At 49.9% G+C, this 15,228-nt stretch overlaps 1 protein-coding gene across 4 annotated transcripts in view; it reads right to left on the bottom strand.

Annotated features, from left to right (window-relative positions):
- Ptprg (protein tyrosine phosphatase receptor type G) overlaps positions 1–14,578 on the bottom strand; it is a 664,886-nt gene extending 650,308 nt beyond the window's left edge. For 2 of the 4 annotated variants that reach the window (XM_005076387.3, XM_021230842.2), the window contains exon 1: positions 13,698–14,577. In XM_005076387.3, the coding sequence (XP_005076444.1) occupies positions 13,698–13,782 (85 nt within the window). In that variant the 5' untranslated portion in view covers positions 13,783–14,577. Of the gene's footprint in view, positions 1–13,697 lie in introns of all 4 variants that reach the window. The other 2 variants (XM_021230841.2, XM_005076388.4) reach the window with 2 other exon arrangements.
- Between the last annotated feature and the right edge of the window lie 650 nt (positions 14,579–15,228).

Raw genomic sequence — 15,228 nt, 5'->3', positions numbered from 1 at the left:
GCCACCGGTCTCCTTCGTTTATGTGCTGAGAGCAGCAGTACGTTAGCTAGAATCTTCTAGGAATCTATTTTTCCTCCACTTTGCATCAAGAACAAAGGCAGAAATTTGAAGATCAGCAGCTACCTCCTATCAAGCAAGAAACCTCACTGACTGAAAAGTCTAGCTTCTAAAAAATCACAAACTGAAAGACGAGCAGAGACCCTAACACCAACCTGCCTGCCACTGTTACTACATAACTTCAGTGGCTCCTTCCAAATTGGCCAGTTGAGGAAATGGGGTGGGGGGTGATAACCTAAAACTCAAGAGATTTTGCACACTCTCTACAAACGGCCTTTATCCACGTGTGAGTAAAAGAAAATAGTTAGCTTTAGAGGAGACAACAAGGGGTCTGATAAGGAATAAACAGGGTAGGCGTCTAGTGTGTCCTAAAACCTTGTTCTCTTCCCACACACATTTGCAGTCACCATGATGCATTGGCCAATGCACGCCATAGCCAAGGCACGGAAAACAAGGTGGCGAGCTGGCACTTCTCACTGGGGAAGAAGTCGAGGGGGCAGCCCTTCTCCTGGACAGCCTGCCCGGAGCCATTTTAAGACAACAGATGAACTCCGCCTGTGTGTTCCACAGTCAGCTGGGCCTCACTCTGCCACCCTCTCCATACCCCACATCCCTGTTTCTAAAACAGCCAAAGCAGAGATGACAGCACCAAGTTCTGCCTAAGCCTAAGACCAAGGTCATTCTTGACACACTGACCACTAGTTAGATAGAATTTATTTATTTCACAAGATAGAAAGGGGAGAGAAGGGTTAGTGCCACCACACACACCATCATATAACCCTGCTGTTTCAGACACAGATGCTTTGTGATATGAATATATCTGACTTAGACATCAAAGTGGCCAGCAACAGAAGGTACAAATTCAATTTTTTTTTTTTTGACAAGGTCTCACTGTAGGGAAAAGGGGCCAGTCAAAGAAACACACCCTGAGCAGAGTCAAAGAAACACACTTTCTCAGCAGGTTCCTCCCATCACCCATCTGTCAGTCAAAAGCTGCCCTCCACACAAAGCTCAGACTTCCACACACTGCTCTCGACTTCAGACTGGAGAGGACACTTGATACGCAATCATGAGGACCTGAGTTCGATACCGGCACCTACGTGGAGTGGAGGGAAGGGGGAGCTGAGGGCATGCCCATAACCCAAGTGCTGTCTGGGAAGGAATGGGGAATCACTCAAGTTTGCTGACTTCCGTGTCTCTCCAGTGTCTCAAGGAAATAAAACAGACAGTGACAAAGCAGGACATCTAATGTCCTCCCTGTGGAAACACACACACACTCATACTCACACATCTACATGAATACAAAGCAAGATATCAGAAATCCATTTATTACAAACTGGAAAGGGCAGAGGAAATGGATGAAAAAGGAAGTGGCATCTCTAATGTTAATCGACCCAGATCTTAAAGCACCAAGCAAGGCTTTCACCCAGCACCCCACCCCAAACCATCCCAGTCTCAGGTAGTTGGTAATAGGAAAGGAACAAAGGTGCTAAATTTGCAAATCAAATCAAGCCCACAGGTACCTAAAGTCACCAACAGAAGTCACCACACTTCTGCAAGGTATTCAAACAGCAGGACATTTGTGAAGCCAAAAAGGGACCAGGACAACTGACAGCTGAGGCCAGGCTTCAAAATGAAGTCTCTCTCTCTCTCTCTCTCTCTCTCTCTCTCTCTCTCTCTCTCTCTCTCTCTCTCTCTCTCTCTCTCTCTCACACACACACACACACACACACACACACACACAGTCAGTATAAACAATACAAAACCCTACAAAGTTAAAATAAAAAATAAATAAAAATAAAACAAACAAAACCTGTCCTTCACTGAGAAATCACCCACACCAAAGTAGCAAACACCTCAAGAGACCAGCCTTGTCTTGTAAATAACCACTGTGGGCCAGGTGTGTGCCCCATCCCTAGGGGGCAGCCTCCATGTAATTCCAGCCTGTGCCTGCGGGTGTTGTCAAGCAAGAATAGGGACTCCAGGACTCTTCACCTCCCAGTTTCTAATGAGTAACCCTTTCATGGGAAGCTGCTGTGTGGACAGGAGCTTGCCGCTGATGTGGTCACCACTGTCTCCATGGTACCCCGACACTGCCAAGCAAGCTATGGATTCTCAGAAAACATTCATTGATTGCTTGCATGTAAAATGCCCAAATTTTTAATTTTAGTTTTTACTTTGTTGTTCTTTAAATTACTAGTTTATGTGTAAGGGTGTCTGGCTGCATTTAAGTCTGTGGACCACATTCATGTTTGGTGCCCTTGGAAGCCAGAAGATGGCATTACATCCTGCAGAGCTGAAGTTACAGATCATTGTTAGGCACCATGTGGGTGCTAGAAATCAAATCCAGGTCCTCTGGAAGAGCAGCCAGGGTTCTGACCTGCCCTCCTCTGGCCTCCTCATGCACTTCATAAACATGCTGAACAGAGCAACCAAATAAATAAGATAAAATTTAAAAGCCACTGGAATCTGTGCTGGCATGAACAGAGTTACGTCTTCTGAACTGCATTTCAGGATCAATAAGGTTGAATGCATATTCAAAAAGTCAAAAGGAAGGCAGGCATAGTAGCACTCATCTGTAATCTAGAATCCCTGGGGCAAAGATGCTGGAGGATCCTGAGTTCTAGGCTAACCTCAGCTATACAGTGAGGCCTTGTCTTCAGAGAAAATTAGGTCCAGGAATGCAGCTAGGTTGGTAGAATGCTTACCCAGCATGCACAGCCTCTGGATTATATCCACAGAACCACATAATGGGGCGTGGTATCATACACCTGTATTTCCAGCTCCTGGAGGCAGAGGCAGGAAAATCAGAAGTTTAAGATCACCTTTGACTATGTAGTGAAATCAAGGCCAGGTGGGAACGTAGTAAGACCCTATCTAAAATATTTTTTACTTAGTAAAATCAATAAATAGCCAAGGACTGAAGTACTCGGATTTTACAATCCTGTTTAATTGATTAGCACCGACTTGATAGTAATAGTGACCAAACTGGAAGCCAAGAAGGACAAACTACTGTTACTGCCTGCAGGATTAAGTAGCAACCAGGCTCCCAATGCCCTCTCTGCCCTTTTATACTTCCACTGACAATCTCCTCTTCTTGTCAGCATGACCAGGGTTCCCTCCACATCATGTTGCTCCGCCTACAGTAGCCCATCCAGTCCCACAGCAGAAGAGCCATGGGACTCACTCAGGCCACCACCAGCCTCACGGGTTTCTGCCGATCATCGAGGATGGAGGTCAGCTAGACAACGCTCCCATCCCCTACGGGCCAGGCTCCTGTTCTGAACTATGTCATGACGCCATGTCCTGGAATGGCTTTGCCCTGCACGTCTCACTTTTGTAACTCAGACGCCACTACAGGCAGGAATCAGACAATGGACAATGGCCTGTTCGCCATATCGCCAGCCCTGTCCACAGGAGCTCAGTTACCTGGCTTTTTGTTTTGTTTTTTTAGTGCTCTCTCTCTCTCTCTCTCTCTCTCTCTCTCTCTCTCTCTCTCTCTCTCTCTCTCTCTCTCTCTCTCTCTCTCTCTCTCTCCCCTCTCTCTCTCCCCCGCTCTCTGTCTGTGTGTATATGTGTGTGTGTGTGTATTTTGTATTTTGTGTACACCTGAGGTTATGTATATATATCACATGCATGGCGGAGTCCTCAGAGGTCAAAGAGAGATCTGGATTGGATCCCAGGTAATCCTTCAGGAGCAGTAAGTGCTCTTAACCACTGAGCCAACGCTCCAGTCTTTCTAAAAAGAAAAGAAAAGCAAAAGGTCTGAAGCTGGATCAGCTAAAGAGTGTTTGCTGCTGTGCACAGGTCCCGGGTTCACTCCACTGAACCAGGGAAAAGCCACTCATAAGCATCCCAACGTCCAGTATCTATTCACCACAAAGCTTGCTAGGAGAGAAAAAGAAAGCAAAAATGAGAGAGAGAAAGTATTCCTTCTTTCGAAAGATTGACTTTTCACTGTTTGTAATCATGTATGCAGAATTAACACACGCATGAGGACAGGTGCTAACCGAGACTTGAAGCCTTGGATCCACCGGGAGCTAGAGTTTCAGCCTACTGTGGGTGCTGGGAACCAAACTCTAATCCTCCACAAAAGCAGTACAGGGTTTGAACCACTGAGCAATCTCTCAAACCAAAGTAAGAATATTTATTTCTTTTCAGTATTAGGAATGAACCTAGGACTTCATGTACACTGGGGGTAAGGGATCCACCACTGAACAACACGTCCAGCCCTCTTTTACCTTCCAAGAAAGATTACGTTTCCCAGGCTTGCCTTGAACTTCTGAGGCTCTGCGCCAGGCTCACCAGTACCTAGGATTACAGACCACACCACCAGGCCTGTTCCCTGCCCCATAGACCACCTGAGTGGTTTAAATAGGTATGCCTATTCCAACACATAGATTCATGTTTTTGAATGCCTGGCTCACAAGGGATTGGCACTATTAAGAGGTGTGGCCTTGATGGAGAAAGTGTGTCACTGTGGCAGTAGGCTTTGAGGTCTCATTATTCTCAAGCTATGCCCAGTGTGACACACAGACTCCTCCTGCTGCCTGCAAATCAAGATGTAGAACTGTCAGCTCCTTCCCCAGCACCAAGCCTGCACGCCACCACGGTAGTTACCCACGATGACAATGGCTAGTCCCCATGATGACCTCTGAACTATAAGCCACCGGCAATTAAATGTTTCCCTTCATAAGAGTTGCGGTGGTCACGGCGTATCCTCACAGTAATGGAAACCCTAACTAAGACACCACCCCATCCAGAAATATCCTATAGCAAGAAAGTAAACCCAAGAAAAGGTTACTACGCCTCAGAGTGCAGGGTGCCCCAGAGGGCAGGATGCACTGGACACTTGACTTGCTTAGTATACAAAGGTCACAACTCTCCCAACAACCCAGTGTAGAAGCAGTGAACCTTAAAGCTGCAAAAGAATCTTAGAAATGATTCAGCTAATGATGAGGAAAATAAAATCAAAGAAATAAAGTCTGGGCTGGGGATGTGGCTCAGCTGACTGAATGACCACTTGGAGGCGGCCCTGGACTTAACCCCCGGCAACACTCACATGCCCATAATCCCAGCACTAGGAGACAGAAGATCAGGACTTGAAGGTCATCTTCACCTACACTGCAAGTTCAAGGCCATCTTGGGCTACACGAGAGCCACGCCCTTCGCCATCCCACCCCCCCCCAAAAAAAGAAAGGAAAGACAGTTAAAGTGGAAGTGAAGATCTTAACTGAGATCTCACAGCTGGTAAGTAGGCTCCTGAAAGCTAGTTTTACACGCTGGAGGAAAGAAACCCACACCATCTCCTGCCGAGTTCAGCTACCTCCCTCAGCCCTGTTCCTCCAGTGCCGCGTGATTCAGAACCTGCAGGCCACACTCACATGATATAGAGGATAAGGAAAAGCTGCGACAGTCAGAGCCCCAAATGGCTCCTAAGTTACAAAAAAGAAGGAAGGAAGGAAGGAAGGAAGGAAGGAAGGAAGGAAGGGAGGGAGGGAAAGGAAGGAAGGAAGGAAGGAAGGAAGGAAGGAAGGAAGGAAGGAAGGAAGGAAGGAAGGAAGAAAGAAAGAAAGAAAGAAAGAAAGAAAGAAAGAAAGAAAGAAAGAAAGAAAGAAAGAAAGGAAGGAAGGAAGGCTAGGCCTCTCCTTGACAATGCTTAAAAAGCTTAAAGACGGAACGTCTGGGGAGACTGCGGGCATGGCTCAGTTTGGTGAGGCGCTTGCCTTCCATGCCAGAAGACCTGAGTCTGATCCTCAGAATTCAAGTAAACAAGATGTGCAGATGTGCATGCTGTTACAAGGGAGGTGAAGACAGGCGGATCCCCGAGGCTCCCTGGCCTCCTCCAGTAGGTGAGCTGCAGCCTAAAGAGAGACCTTGTCTAAAAAAACAAGGGAGACAATGCCTAAGGAGCAGCACCAAAGCATGCCCCTGCCTCTACACGCATCTGCACACACACGTGGCCACACACCACTCACAAACACACAGAAAACAAACAAACAAACAAATCAATACAGGTTTTAAGTTAGAAAAGACTATCTTAAAATACAACAATATTTCCTTGCTCATCTGGACTCTGCTTCTATGCCTAGTACAATGCTAATGGCTGTGTCCTTTATCCAAATTCAGCCAGATAAATGTACTTATCTTCTTTTAATGTGCTGTAGACTTTAGGAGACAGCCATGGCATGAGAAGCCAGAGCGCTCTTAGATCCACACAGTAAGTGATAGGAATTCCTCAAAAGTATATATACCCACTGCCCGATCCAGCAACCCGCTTCTCTGCTCGTCAGCAACATAGTATCACAAGCCCAAAATAAGAGAGCTTGTCCTATTTTCTCTGAGGAAGTGTTACATATTCCATGAACTATGCTTTCATTTCTTCCTTTTTAGTTAGATTTCAGCAGCCAACTGTGTCACTTTGCTACTCCCCCAAAATAGCTCAACTGAGTAGCTTAAAATCACACTTTGTTTTCTGGCCAGAAAAGCCCGGTGCTATGCTGACTTGAGCCTTCAGAACTAGGACAAGAGTGCGGGAGCTGTGGCTGGCGTGGCGTCTCCTGCACACGCTGCAAGTTCAAGTCTGTGAGGCAGAGACACTGGCGTGGCATGGCAAAGCACAGCACAGGCGCAAAGGAAAACGAATGCCCAATACCACTGCTAGATCCCCCTGGTCCATCATACTAAAGACGACCACAGAGTGAGAGCATCCCATCAGCTGCCATGAAGTCCAGAGGCACAGAGACACTTGCTAAGAGCTCATGGAGGGGCTGGAGCACTGGTTAAGATGGTGGTGCATCTGTCTGACACACTAGCAGGATCTCCAGCATCCACATTACAGCCTGCCACAATGGCACAAGTCCGTAATTCCAACCCTGGAGAGGGCGAGTCAGGACAATCTCTGGGGCTTGTCAGCCAGTCTAGCCAAACAGGTAAGTTCCACCTTTGATGAGAGACCCAGTCTCAAAATACAAGGTAGAGAATAATTGAGGAAGACACCCAAGATCAATATTTGTCCTACACATACACACACAGACACACACACACAGACACACACACACACACACACACACACACACACACACACACACTTACCCCTCAGGGTATATGACCAAGCCACTCAGGTCCACAGGAAACACAAGAAGTTGAGGACACCGAATGGACAAAGACCATCACAGCCTTCAACAGGTAAAATGCAGCTAGACTTCAGACCCTCATAAGGCATGCCCTCCATGATCATGATTTCCTGCCTCCTTAACCCCTGACAACAAAGCCCAAAGGAAATCCCATTATACATTTTCTTATCAAAGACAAGCATGTTACTAAACAGTCATCCTTCTCCGGGCCAGTTCCCTCTTCCCACACACTCCTAGCCAAACTCTTTCACGTACATAAGGAAAAATGGTTAATTTATGGAGTTACTACTTACCACATATTGGGCTAAATTCTTGAGCACTTTCCCTCTCGAACTGTATAAAGACCTAAGGAGACCTGAAACTGGCACTGTTCCTTTTCACAAATAGGGAGAGGACAGAATGAGGCCCAGAAAGGGGAAGTAACTTGTCTATGGTACCACAGACACCAATAGCAGAGGCAGGTTGGCTCTACAAGCCAAATTCCTACTTACTTCTCTAGATTCCTCTACAACTCTCAATGGCAGCCTAGCTTAGGAAATAATAATGACAGCAACAATAAAAATAAATCATTAGTTAACTGCAGGCTCCTAAAAGGTTTCTCCCTTGCTATGTGCTGTTAAACAGTACAGTAGCTCACACTAAATGAATGACAGAAACAAAAGTTCTACAGCAATGTGAGTTGCCTCCTACACCTCATCCCAAGAACGGAAGTCACGCCCTAGCTCCAAAAGGGAAGGCACCACAGACAGTGATCAGTAGGCATTCTTCCTTATCCCTCCAGGAAACATTCCCTTAATATTTTTAATATTAGCCCTATCAAGGGCAATAGGCAAAAAACCCTCAAGCCTGCACAGGTCTGGAGACATCTGACAACAAAACTTTTTTTTTCTGTCAAAACACCAAATATTTTGCTACAAATGATACCAAGTAAAACAGCCCCTTCAAGCCTGGGTGTCCCCAAAGGACTTGATCTAGCTACTTAAAGCTGTACCTCACAACCAGCACAGAGAAAGCTAAGAACCCTTTCCACAGCTAGACACTGTGGTGCAGAGGCAGAGGCAGGTGAACCTTGGTGAGTGTGTGGCCATCCTGCTCTACATACAAGTTACAGAGCAGTGAGAACTATACAGTGAGACCCTGTTTCAAAAAAAAAAACAAAAAACAGTTCTTTACACAGAATGAGTAAACCATAAATCTGTCACATGTTCCCACCATCACACACATATACGTACACACACGCACACGCACACGCACACACACACACACACACACACACACACACACACGGTCTATTTAGGAGAGGGTAGCTTCAACGTTTCTATAATAACTGCAGATGACCTTGAATTTCTGACGCCCCCTCCTCACCTCCACCACCCCTCCCAGTTTATGCTCGCTATGCATGCTGGGACCCATCCCAGAGCTTCTTTCCTGCTGGGCAAGGCTCTGACCAGCTAAGCTGCATTACCAGCCCACCAAGGCTTGGGCCACTAAGCTTGCACGAGATACTTATCTTTTTTTGGGTTTTTTGTTTTTGTTTTAGTTTTAGTTTTTCGAGACAGGTTTTCTCTGTGGCTTTGGAGGCTGTCTTGGAACTAGCTCCTGTACTCCAGGCTGGTCTCTCACAGAGATCCACCTGCCTCTCTGCCTCCCAAGCGCCGGGATTAAAGGTGTACGCCACCACGCCCACTAATACTTGCCTAGTCCTGAGAATTTGCAACCAAAGAATTCAAAAATGGGGGCAGGGGTTGCAATAAATATGGGATTTTGAAATACACTCATCTTTTTTAGATTTCTTTTCTCAGTGCTAGGTATCGAACCCAAAGCCACGGTGAAGCTGGTAACAGGTAACATTTCCATAAAGGGACACTTGCTTCTGAGGGCAGAGGGACCTGTCATGGCTTCCCATGAAGTAGCTGATCCAGAGTAGCTGACAGTGGTCTCAACCGTGCTCACTTAGTGTTGAGCCAAGCCAGTGACCAATGCCAGACTCCAGTCTGCTGAGAACCGGCTTCACCCCTGAATCCCCACCTCTACTGCACAAGGCTACTACCTTGACCTAGACCAAGTGCAGTGGAGGACTGAGCACAGGAGGCTTCTTCCTTGGCCTCATTGCATTACTGGAAACACATGCCTTTTACTCCCTGCACCGATAGACACAGAACCCCAGGGCCGCTGATGACCACTCAGCACCCAGAACGAAGGCAGACCCCAGGCTGACTCAAAGATACCACCACTGTGGAACGAACTTTGATACCCTTAGCTCTTCCCATAAAGCTCCAAGTTATAAACACAAGAGGTAAGTTGGTGATGAAGGTGTGGATCACACGCATGCCTGTCATCTGCACCTTGTAACGCCCCACTAGCTACCATTGAAACACTGAGCAGAAGCACAGACTAAAAGCCACCAAAGGCACTTTTTACCACAGAAGGCATGTCACAGGTCAACTCACCTGCTTGGCTTCACGGCCTTTCCTGCCCAGGGAAGGCTCAAGTAGATGCCAGATTGCTTCTGTGGTTACAAATGGTGGCAAGAAAATAAGATCAGGGACAGGAGGCAGTGCAGGGCTCCGAATGGCATGGACATTCCTTTCAACAATTAATAAATAGGTACGAGAGATTTTAATGGAAACTTAGGACTGAAAACAGAAATGTTAAATAATCTGAGGGGTGGTGGGCTTTTTTGTTTGTTTTATGGTTGTTGTTTTCTGTTTTGTATTTGCTTTTTCTCACAGAATAAAACATCAGTACTTCCTCGACAGCTTCATTTAAGCACCATTGTCTCTGCTTCAGTGGAGACAGTGCTATTCAAAGTCCTTCTACTAAATGCCCCCCCTCAAGGTGGGAACTTGCTCTACTTTGGAAAGGTGCAGGTATGCTTTCATGTATTTATACCTGTTTGTATCTGGGTCCTCACTTCAACAATCCTCACCATAAGCAATGTCTGGAAGCAGAAAAGGCAGATTGGATTCTATAATCCTGTCAGTGGGACTCAGTGTGCAGACTAGGTAACAGCCTTCTTCCTTACAACAAGTACTTGGGAGTAAGAAACCTTTCAGATCTCACCTAGCTTCTCAGAGGAAGATTGAAGACTTCCAAACTCTACCCAGCTTCTGCCTGAGGAGGCCCCAGGGATGACCACTGAAACGCCCATATGTCAGAATATGTCAGAATCCAGCCAGGATTCACTGGACAGCAGATGTCAGTCACTCAATGCTGACAAATCTAGGACAAGATCCATCAGGCTCCCCCTTCTGATGTACTCTTACTGCAGGGCATCAGAATCAAAGAGAATTACTGACAGCCAAAAGAAAAAAAAAATGTTGTTTACAGGTCCGTATGAAAAACCAAATAGTGCAAAATAGATCGTGTAGGAGCCAAAAGTTAACCCTTTCCAGTAATACACTTCATACCCTGTCATAGGTGATTCAGTCCCCATTGTCAGGCAGGATAAAGACACAATATTTAAATCAACCACACTCAAAATTGTATTTAAAGTTTATGTAACCCCAGCACTCCTGAAGGTAGGAGAATCAGGATTCAAGGCCCACCTCAGCCCAGTTCAGGTTAGAGGCTAACTTGAACTAGATAAGCCTTGCTCTCCCATCCCCACAATAGTGTGTTGAGGAGGTTGGGGGTCTAGATGAAAACACAGACAATTGTTGAAGATTCAGAGGAGATAACTAAGAATCCACTACATTGTCTCATGTTTTTCTGCTTTTCCGGTACTAAGGTTTCAGAATTAGAAAAATGCAAAGTGCCCACTGTCATGTTTGATAAGCCTTCCCTTCTCTGAAGGCAGTGTTTGTAGCACCAGCTGTGGCAGGGATCCCACACTCGCCACGCTGTTAAGAGCAATAACCCTGCTTCCGACCGCTGGAAAACACCCAAGCTCTAGCTACTTCCAAAGGTCTCCCTAAACCACAGCAACTCAGTTCTGAACACAGCTCACACGCAGCTGCAAAGTTGGTGGAATTCTAAACAACAAACAAAAATAACCAAGACAAGGTTTCAGTTAAGAATTCACAAGGAGGACCCTGACGAAAACCAAACGCTAAAATTTACCCCAAGACAAACGTTAAACATTTCTGAAGCTATTGGCAGCAAGAAATGCTGGGTCCCAAAGCGAATGGTCCCCAAGGGTTTTCCAGTCTACCACCGGTGGCAGCATCGAGCTGTGGGTACCGCCTAGCGCCAGATGTCGCAGACCCCCCAGCCTGGACACCTGGACGTGTGCGCCCCGTCCCCTTGGTGTGTGCAGGTAGTTGAGCCAGTCTAGCGAAGACAGGAGATTGAAGGGTGGCTCTGGGGCGCCCCCTGAGGTCCAGAAGCACCTCACCGCCCTCAGAAAACCTGAAACCAGCATCTCCCAGGGCTGGTTTTTACTTTGCCTGACACCAAAAGCTGTCTGCCCTGTGCCTCTTACAAATGCCCCTCAGCTCGCTAGTCGCCTCGAAGCCTGGGCAGGGACGAAAATGAGACGTGAAATGGTTCAAGGCGGCATCCCTTGCGGTCCCATACTCAGCTGCAAGCCTCCTCAGACACCAGAAGGAAGAAAAACATTGTAGAAACACTGGCTACAGCCCGGAGGGGTTAGCCAGAAATGGAATAGGAATTTCTGTTTGCAAGGCTGCCTCCCACCGCCCCTAGTAAAAAGTGACCCTTACTAGGCTCGACCCCAAGTGCACTCGAGCGCACTCGGCTGGCAAGTCCCTGCCAAAAAAAAAAAAAAAAAAAAAAAAAGAAGAAGAAGAAGAAGAAGAAGAAGAATCTAGTCATGGGCAGTGATAAAAACAAATACAAATGCTGCTCAATGGTCTGTAAGGGAGAGAGGTGCCTGCTGGTTCTCAAAGGAGATGCTCTTCAGCTTCTACTTCCACAGAGGTAGGACCCCAGTAATACAAAACCAGGGCCTCGGAGTGAGTTGGCACGCACACCGTGACCAATCCTGGACTGTGCCAAGAGCTAGGTTAACAGCTCCAGAGACCGGAGGATGCGCCGAGAAAAGGAAGCCGAAGAACCAGCAGTGTTTCGCCCTCTTCCCCTGGCAACCACCCTCGAACCTGCTAAGGGACCACTCGATGCCAGTCACGTTAGAGCAGGTCCCTGGGGGCAGCGAGGGTCCTCTCGCCTGGCTTCTGGGTGCAAGACGGGGTTGGGGGTACCCGCTGCACCAAAACCCCGCGTTCTGGCAGCCGAAGCACAAGCGGCTATTAACCACGGAAAGCGGAAACACTGGGGCACGTATCTTTTTCCTTGATTAGAATAACCGCCGCCTCCAAATATCCCAGAACCGGCGGATGAGAAAGCAGAAAAACTGGGTGTTCTGTCCTTATGAGATCTAGGAAAGAAAAGCAAATCGCGTCCTCTCCCACCACTTTCCCCCAGTCAGGACAGAGGACATGGCCTTCACCCCCCCCCAGAAGGATCTGGGCAGCTTGGAGCTGCACCGGCCCTCGTACTCTGCAAGAAAAGAGGAAGGCGCCTGGCCTCTGCCCTCACCAAGCGGGGGGTGGGAGGCTGGGAGTAGAGGGTCGCCAGGCGGCACACCGCTACGTGCAGTGATTTAGGATTGTCGCCAGTGGCCAATATTGCTCCAGCCTTAATCTGGCTAGAAAAGGAACGGGTCTGGGTCTGAATCTAGCAGACACACTCAGCCTGCAAAAGGGCAAAAATGAAGGTAGACAGGGCGCGCCAGACAGCAAAAAATCGGACGCCAAAAGCAACCCAGCTGCCGACCCGCCCCTCGCTCTTGGACCCCAGCAGCTCAGCCCAGGAGAGTGGTACAGCAAGAAGCCGAGAGCCCCGAGAGGCACCGATCTAGCCAAAATCCTCTGTTCCCTGCCTTCCCGTGGCTCCCAGGCCCCCGCGTCCAGGGAGCAGCCTCGCTCCGACACTGAGGCGTAGCCCGCACCTCAGCCGGGAGCAAGGCTGAAAGGAGGTGGCCCCGGCGACTAGGACGCGGGCTGCTCCTCACATCTTGACTCCTCTGCAGCCAGCCTCCGCTTTCCATCCCCAAACGCCCCCTCCCACAAAGGGTCGGAAGGGTGCAAAGCCGGGCCCCGTTATGAGCTCCTTCCATCCCCGCCGGAGCAACTGGAGCACCCCAGATTACTCAAACAACAGAGCATCCTTCCCACAGTCAGTCTCCCCAGACACCCCGCAACTCTAGCCCTCCGGATCGGCTCCGGATCAGTAAAGAACCCCCCCTCCCGCCTCCGCCTGACTCCAGCTGCTCCAAGCTTCCCAAGCTACAGTCAGAGCAGACCTCTGAGTCCCCAGTCCTCCTTCCCAGCCCGCCACTGCTCCTGCCCTCCCCGACTATCAGCCTCCTAGACCACTGCCGGAGCCAATGAAGCATATCCCTCTTTCCTCCCCGGCAGCCCGGCCCCCCTTCACCCTCTCCGCGGTCCCTAGACTGGCGCCCAAGCTCCGCGCCTCGGCGACAACTCCGCATACCCCGCGCGCGCGGGCCGGAGCTGCGTCCCATCGGCGGCCCTCACTCACCCGGGAAGCACACCACATAATGGAGCACAGAACTGGTGATTTTCAGGAACAAAATCCACCAACACGGTTCCAGTAACCTCCGCATGTCCGAAAACGCACATCGAAAAGAGAAAAGCAGGGGGGTAAACTTGTTGAATAAGTTCTTGCTTCCGAGCGAGGCTCCGCTAAGCCTGGAGGCTTTCTCAGCTCGCCCGCCACACGGGCCCCCCGCGCTGGGCGACCGGTCCCGCAGGAATCCGGGATGCTGCCAAGCGCCCCCGGGAAAACCTCAAAAAGTGACCGGGAATGCAAAGCCACTCTAGGGACGATCCTCTCGGAAGAGAAGGGTTGCTTTCTGCTCAAACACGATCCAGCCGATCGGGCAGGGCCAGAAGGCGCACAGCGGCAGCGCCCGGGGCCCGGGGCAGGCAGGGACCGCGGGTGGCGGCGGCGAGCAGCGGAAGAGCCCCAAGTTGAGTCGGCAGCGCAGCGCAGCCCGAGAACAGGCGGGCGACGGCGGGGCTGTGCGCTGCACGGTGGCTCCGGGCTTCAGGCGGGCAGCTCCTTCCAGGGCCCCGGCAAGGAAGGAGGCATGTCTGCGAGCGGGGAAAGGGAGGGAAGCGGCGGGGCGGAGCGCAGAGCCCCCCAGAACAGAAACGGCCGGAGGAGCGCAGAGAAACACAAAGGATCTCAGAGGGGCGCCGGGGCGAGGGCGCCTTCAGTCCATGCTCCTGAAAGTTGTGGCTCCGGCGCAGGCTGGGGAGGAACCGAGAGCGCGGGGCTGGAAACTGGCCATGCCTCCATACAGGAAGTAACATGTGAGCATGGATCCTGGCAGAGACTTTAAAGCCGGCGAGCGGGCGAGCGAGCGAGCTGGGGGCGCGCGGCGGCGGGGGCGCGCGAGCACGGGCGCGCGGTGACGCGCATCCCCAGGCTGCCGCCGGCGGGGGCGCGCGCTGCACTCTCTTAAAGCGGCCGCACTGAGCTCCCGCTTCCAAGGACTTGCACTACTAGTGTCTCCAGGCGTGCCCGGGGCTGTGGGTGTATGTTTAGGGGTACTGGTAACCGTGGCTCCGTCTAGGACTGGGAAGAAACCGGCTGCCTTCTGGGTTCACCATGGCTCTGCTCCATTTGCGAGGTCGTAAAGACGAAGCGTTCCGCGCGGATCCGGAGAGATCCCTGGCTGGCTGTGTAGCTCGTCGATTCGGGACTAGAGGGAGGAGGAAAGGGTGGCCCGGTTGGAATCTGGGGGCGAAGGAGGGGCCGGCAACTACCTTTTTCATGGAGAGGGGTATCCCTTACGGCCTTACCTCCTTGACCGTGCCTGCACCCCCTGCTTCCCACTCCTGGTGCATTCCAGGCTAGGAGACAAAGCCCAGCGGCCTTTGCACTCGGGTTGCATTGAGATTTGACTTTTTTTTTTTTCCTTCCCCTTTCCAAGCTTCCATTGGCCGAGTCTACCGCTGGGAGATGAGGCGAGAGAGGGGGAGCGGTCAATTCCAGGCTTGCAAAATCCAGCCCCGGTCCTACACCCGCTTTCTCTGAGCCACCG

This window comes from Mesocricetus auratus, unplaced genomic scaffold, assembly GCF_017639785.1.
Source record: "Mesocricetus auratus isolate SY011 unplaced genomic scaffold, BCM_Maur_2.0 Super-Scaffold_100006, whole genome shotgun sequence".
NCBI classification, from domain to species: domain Eukaryota; kingdom Metazoa; phylum Chordata; class Mammalia; order Rodentia; family Cricetidae; genus Mesocricetus; species Mesocricetus auratus.
The sequence above is the reverse complement of the archived record's forward strand: the minus strand, read 5'-3'. Positions and strand labels throughout refer to the sequence as shown.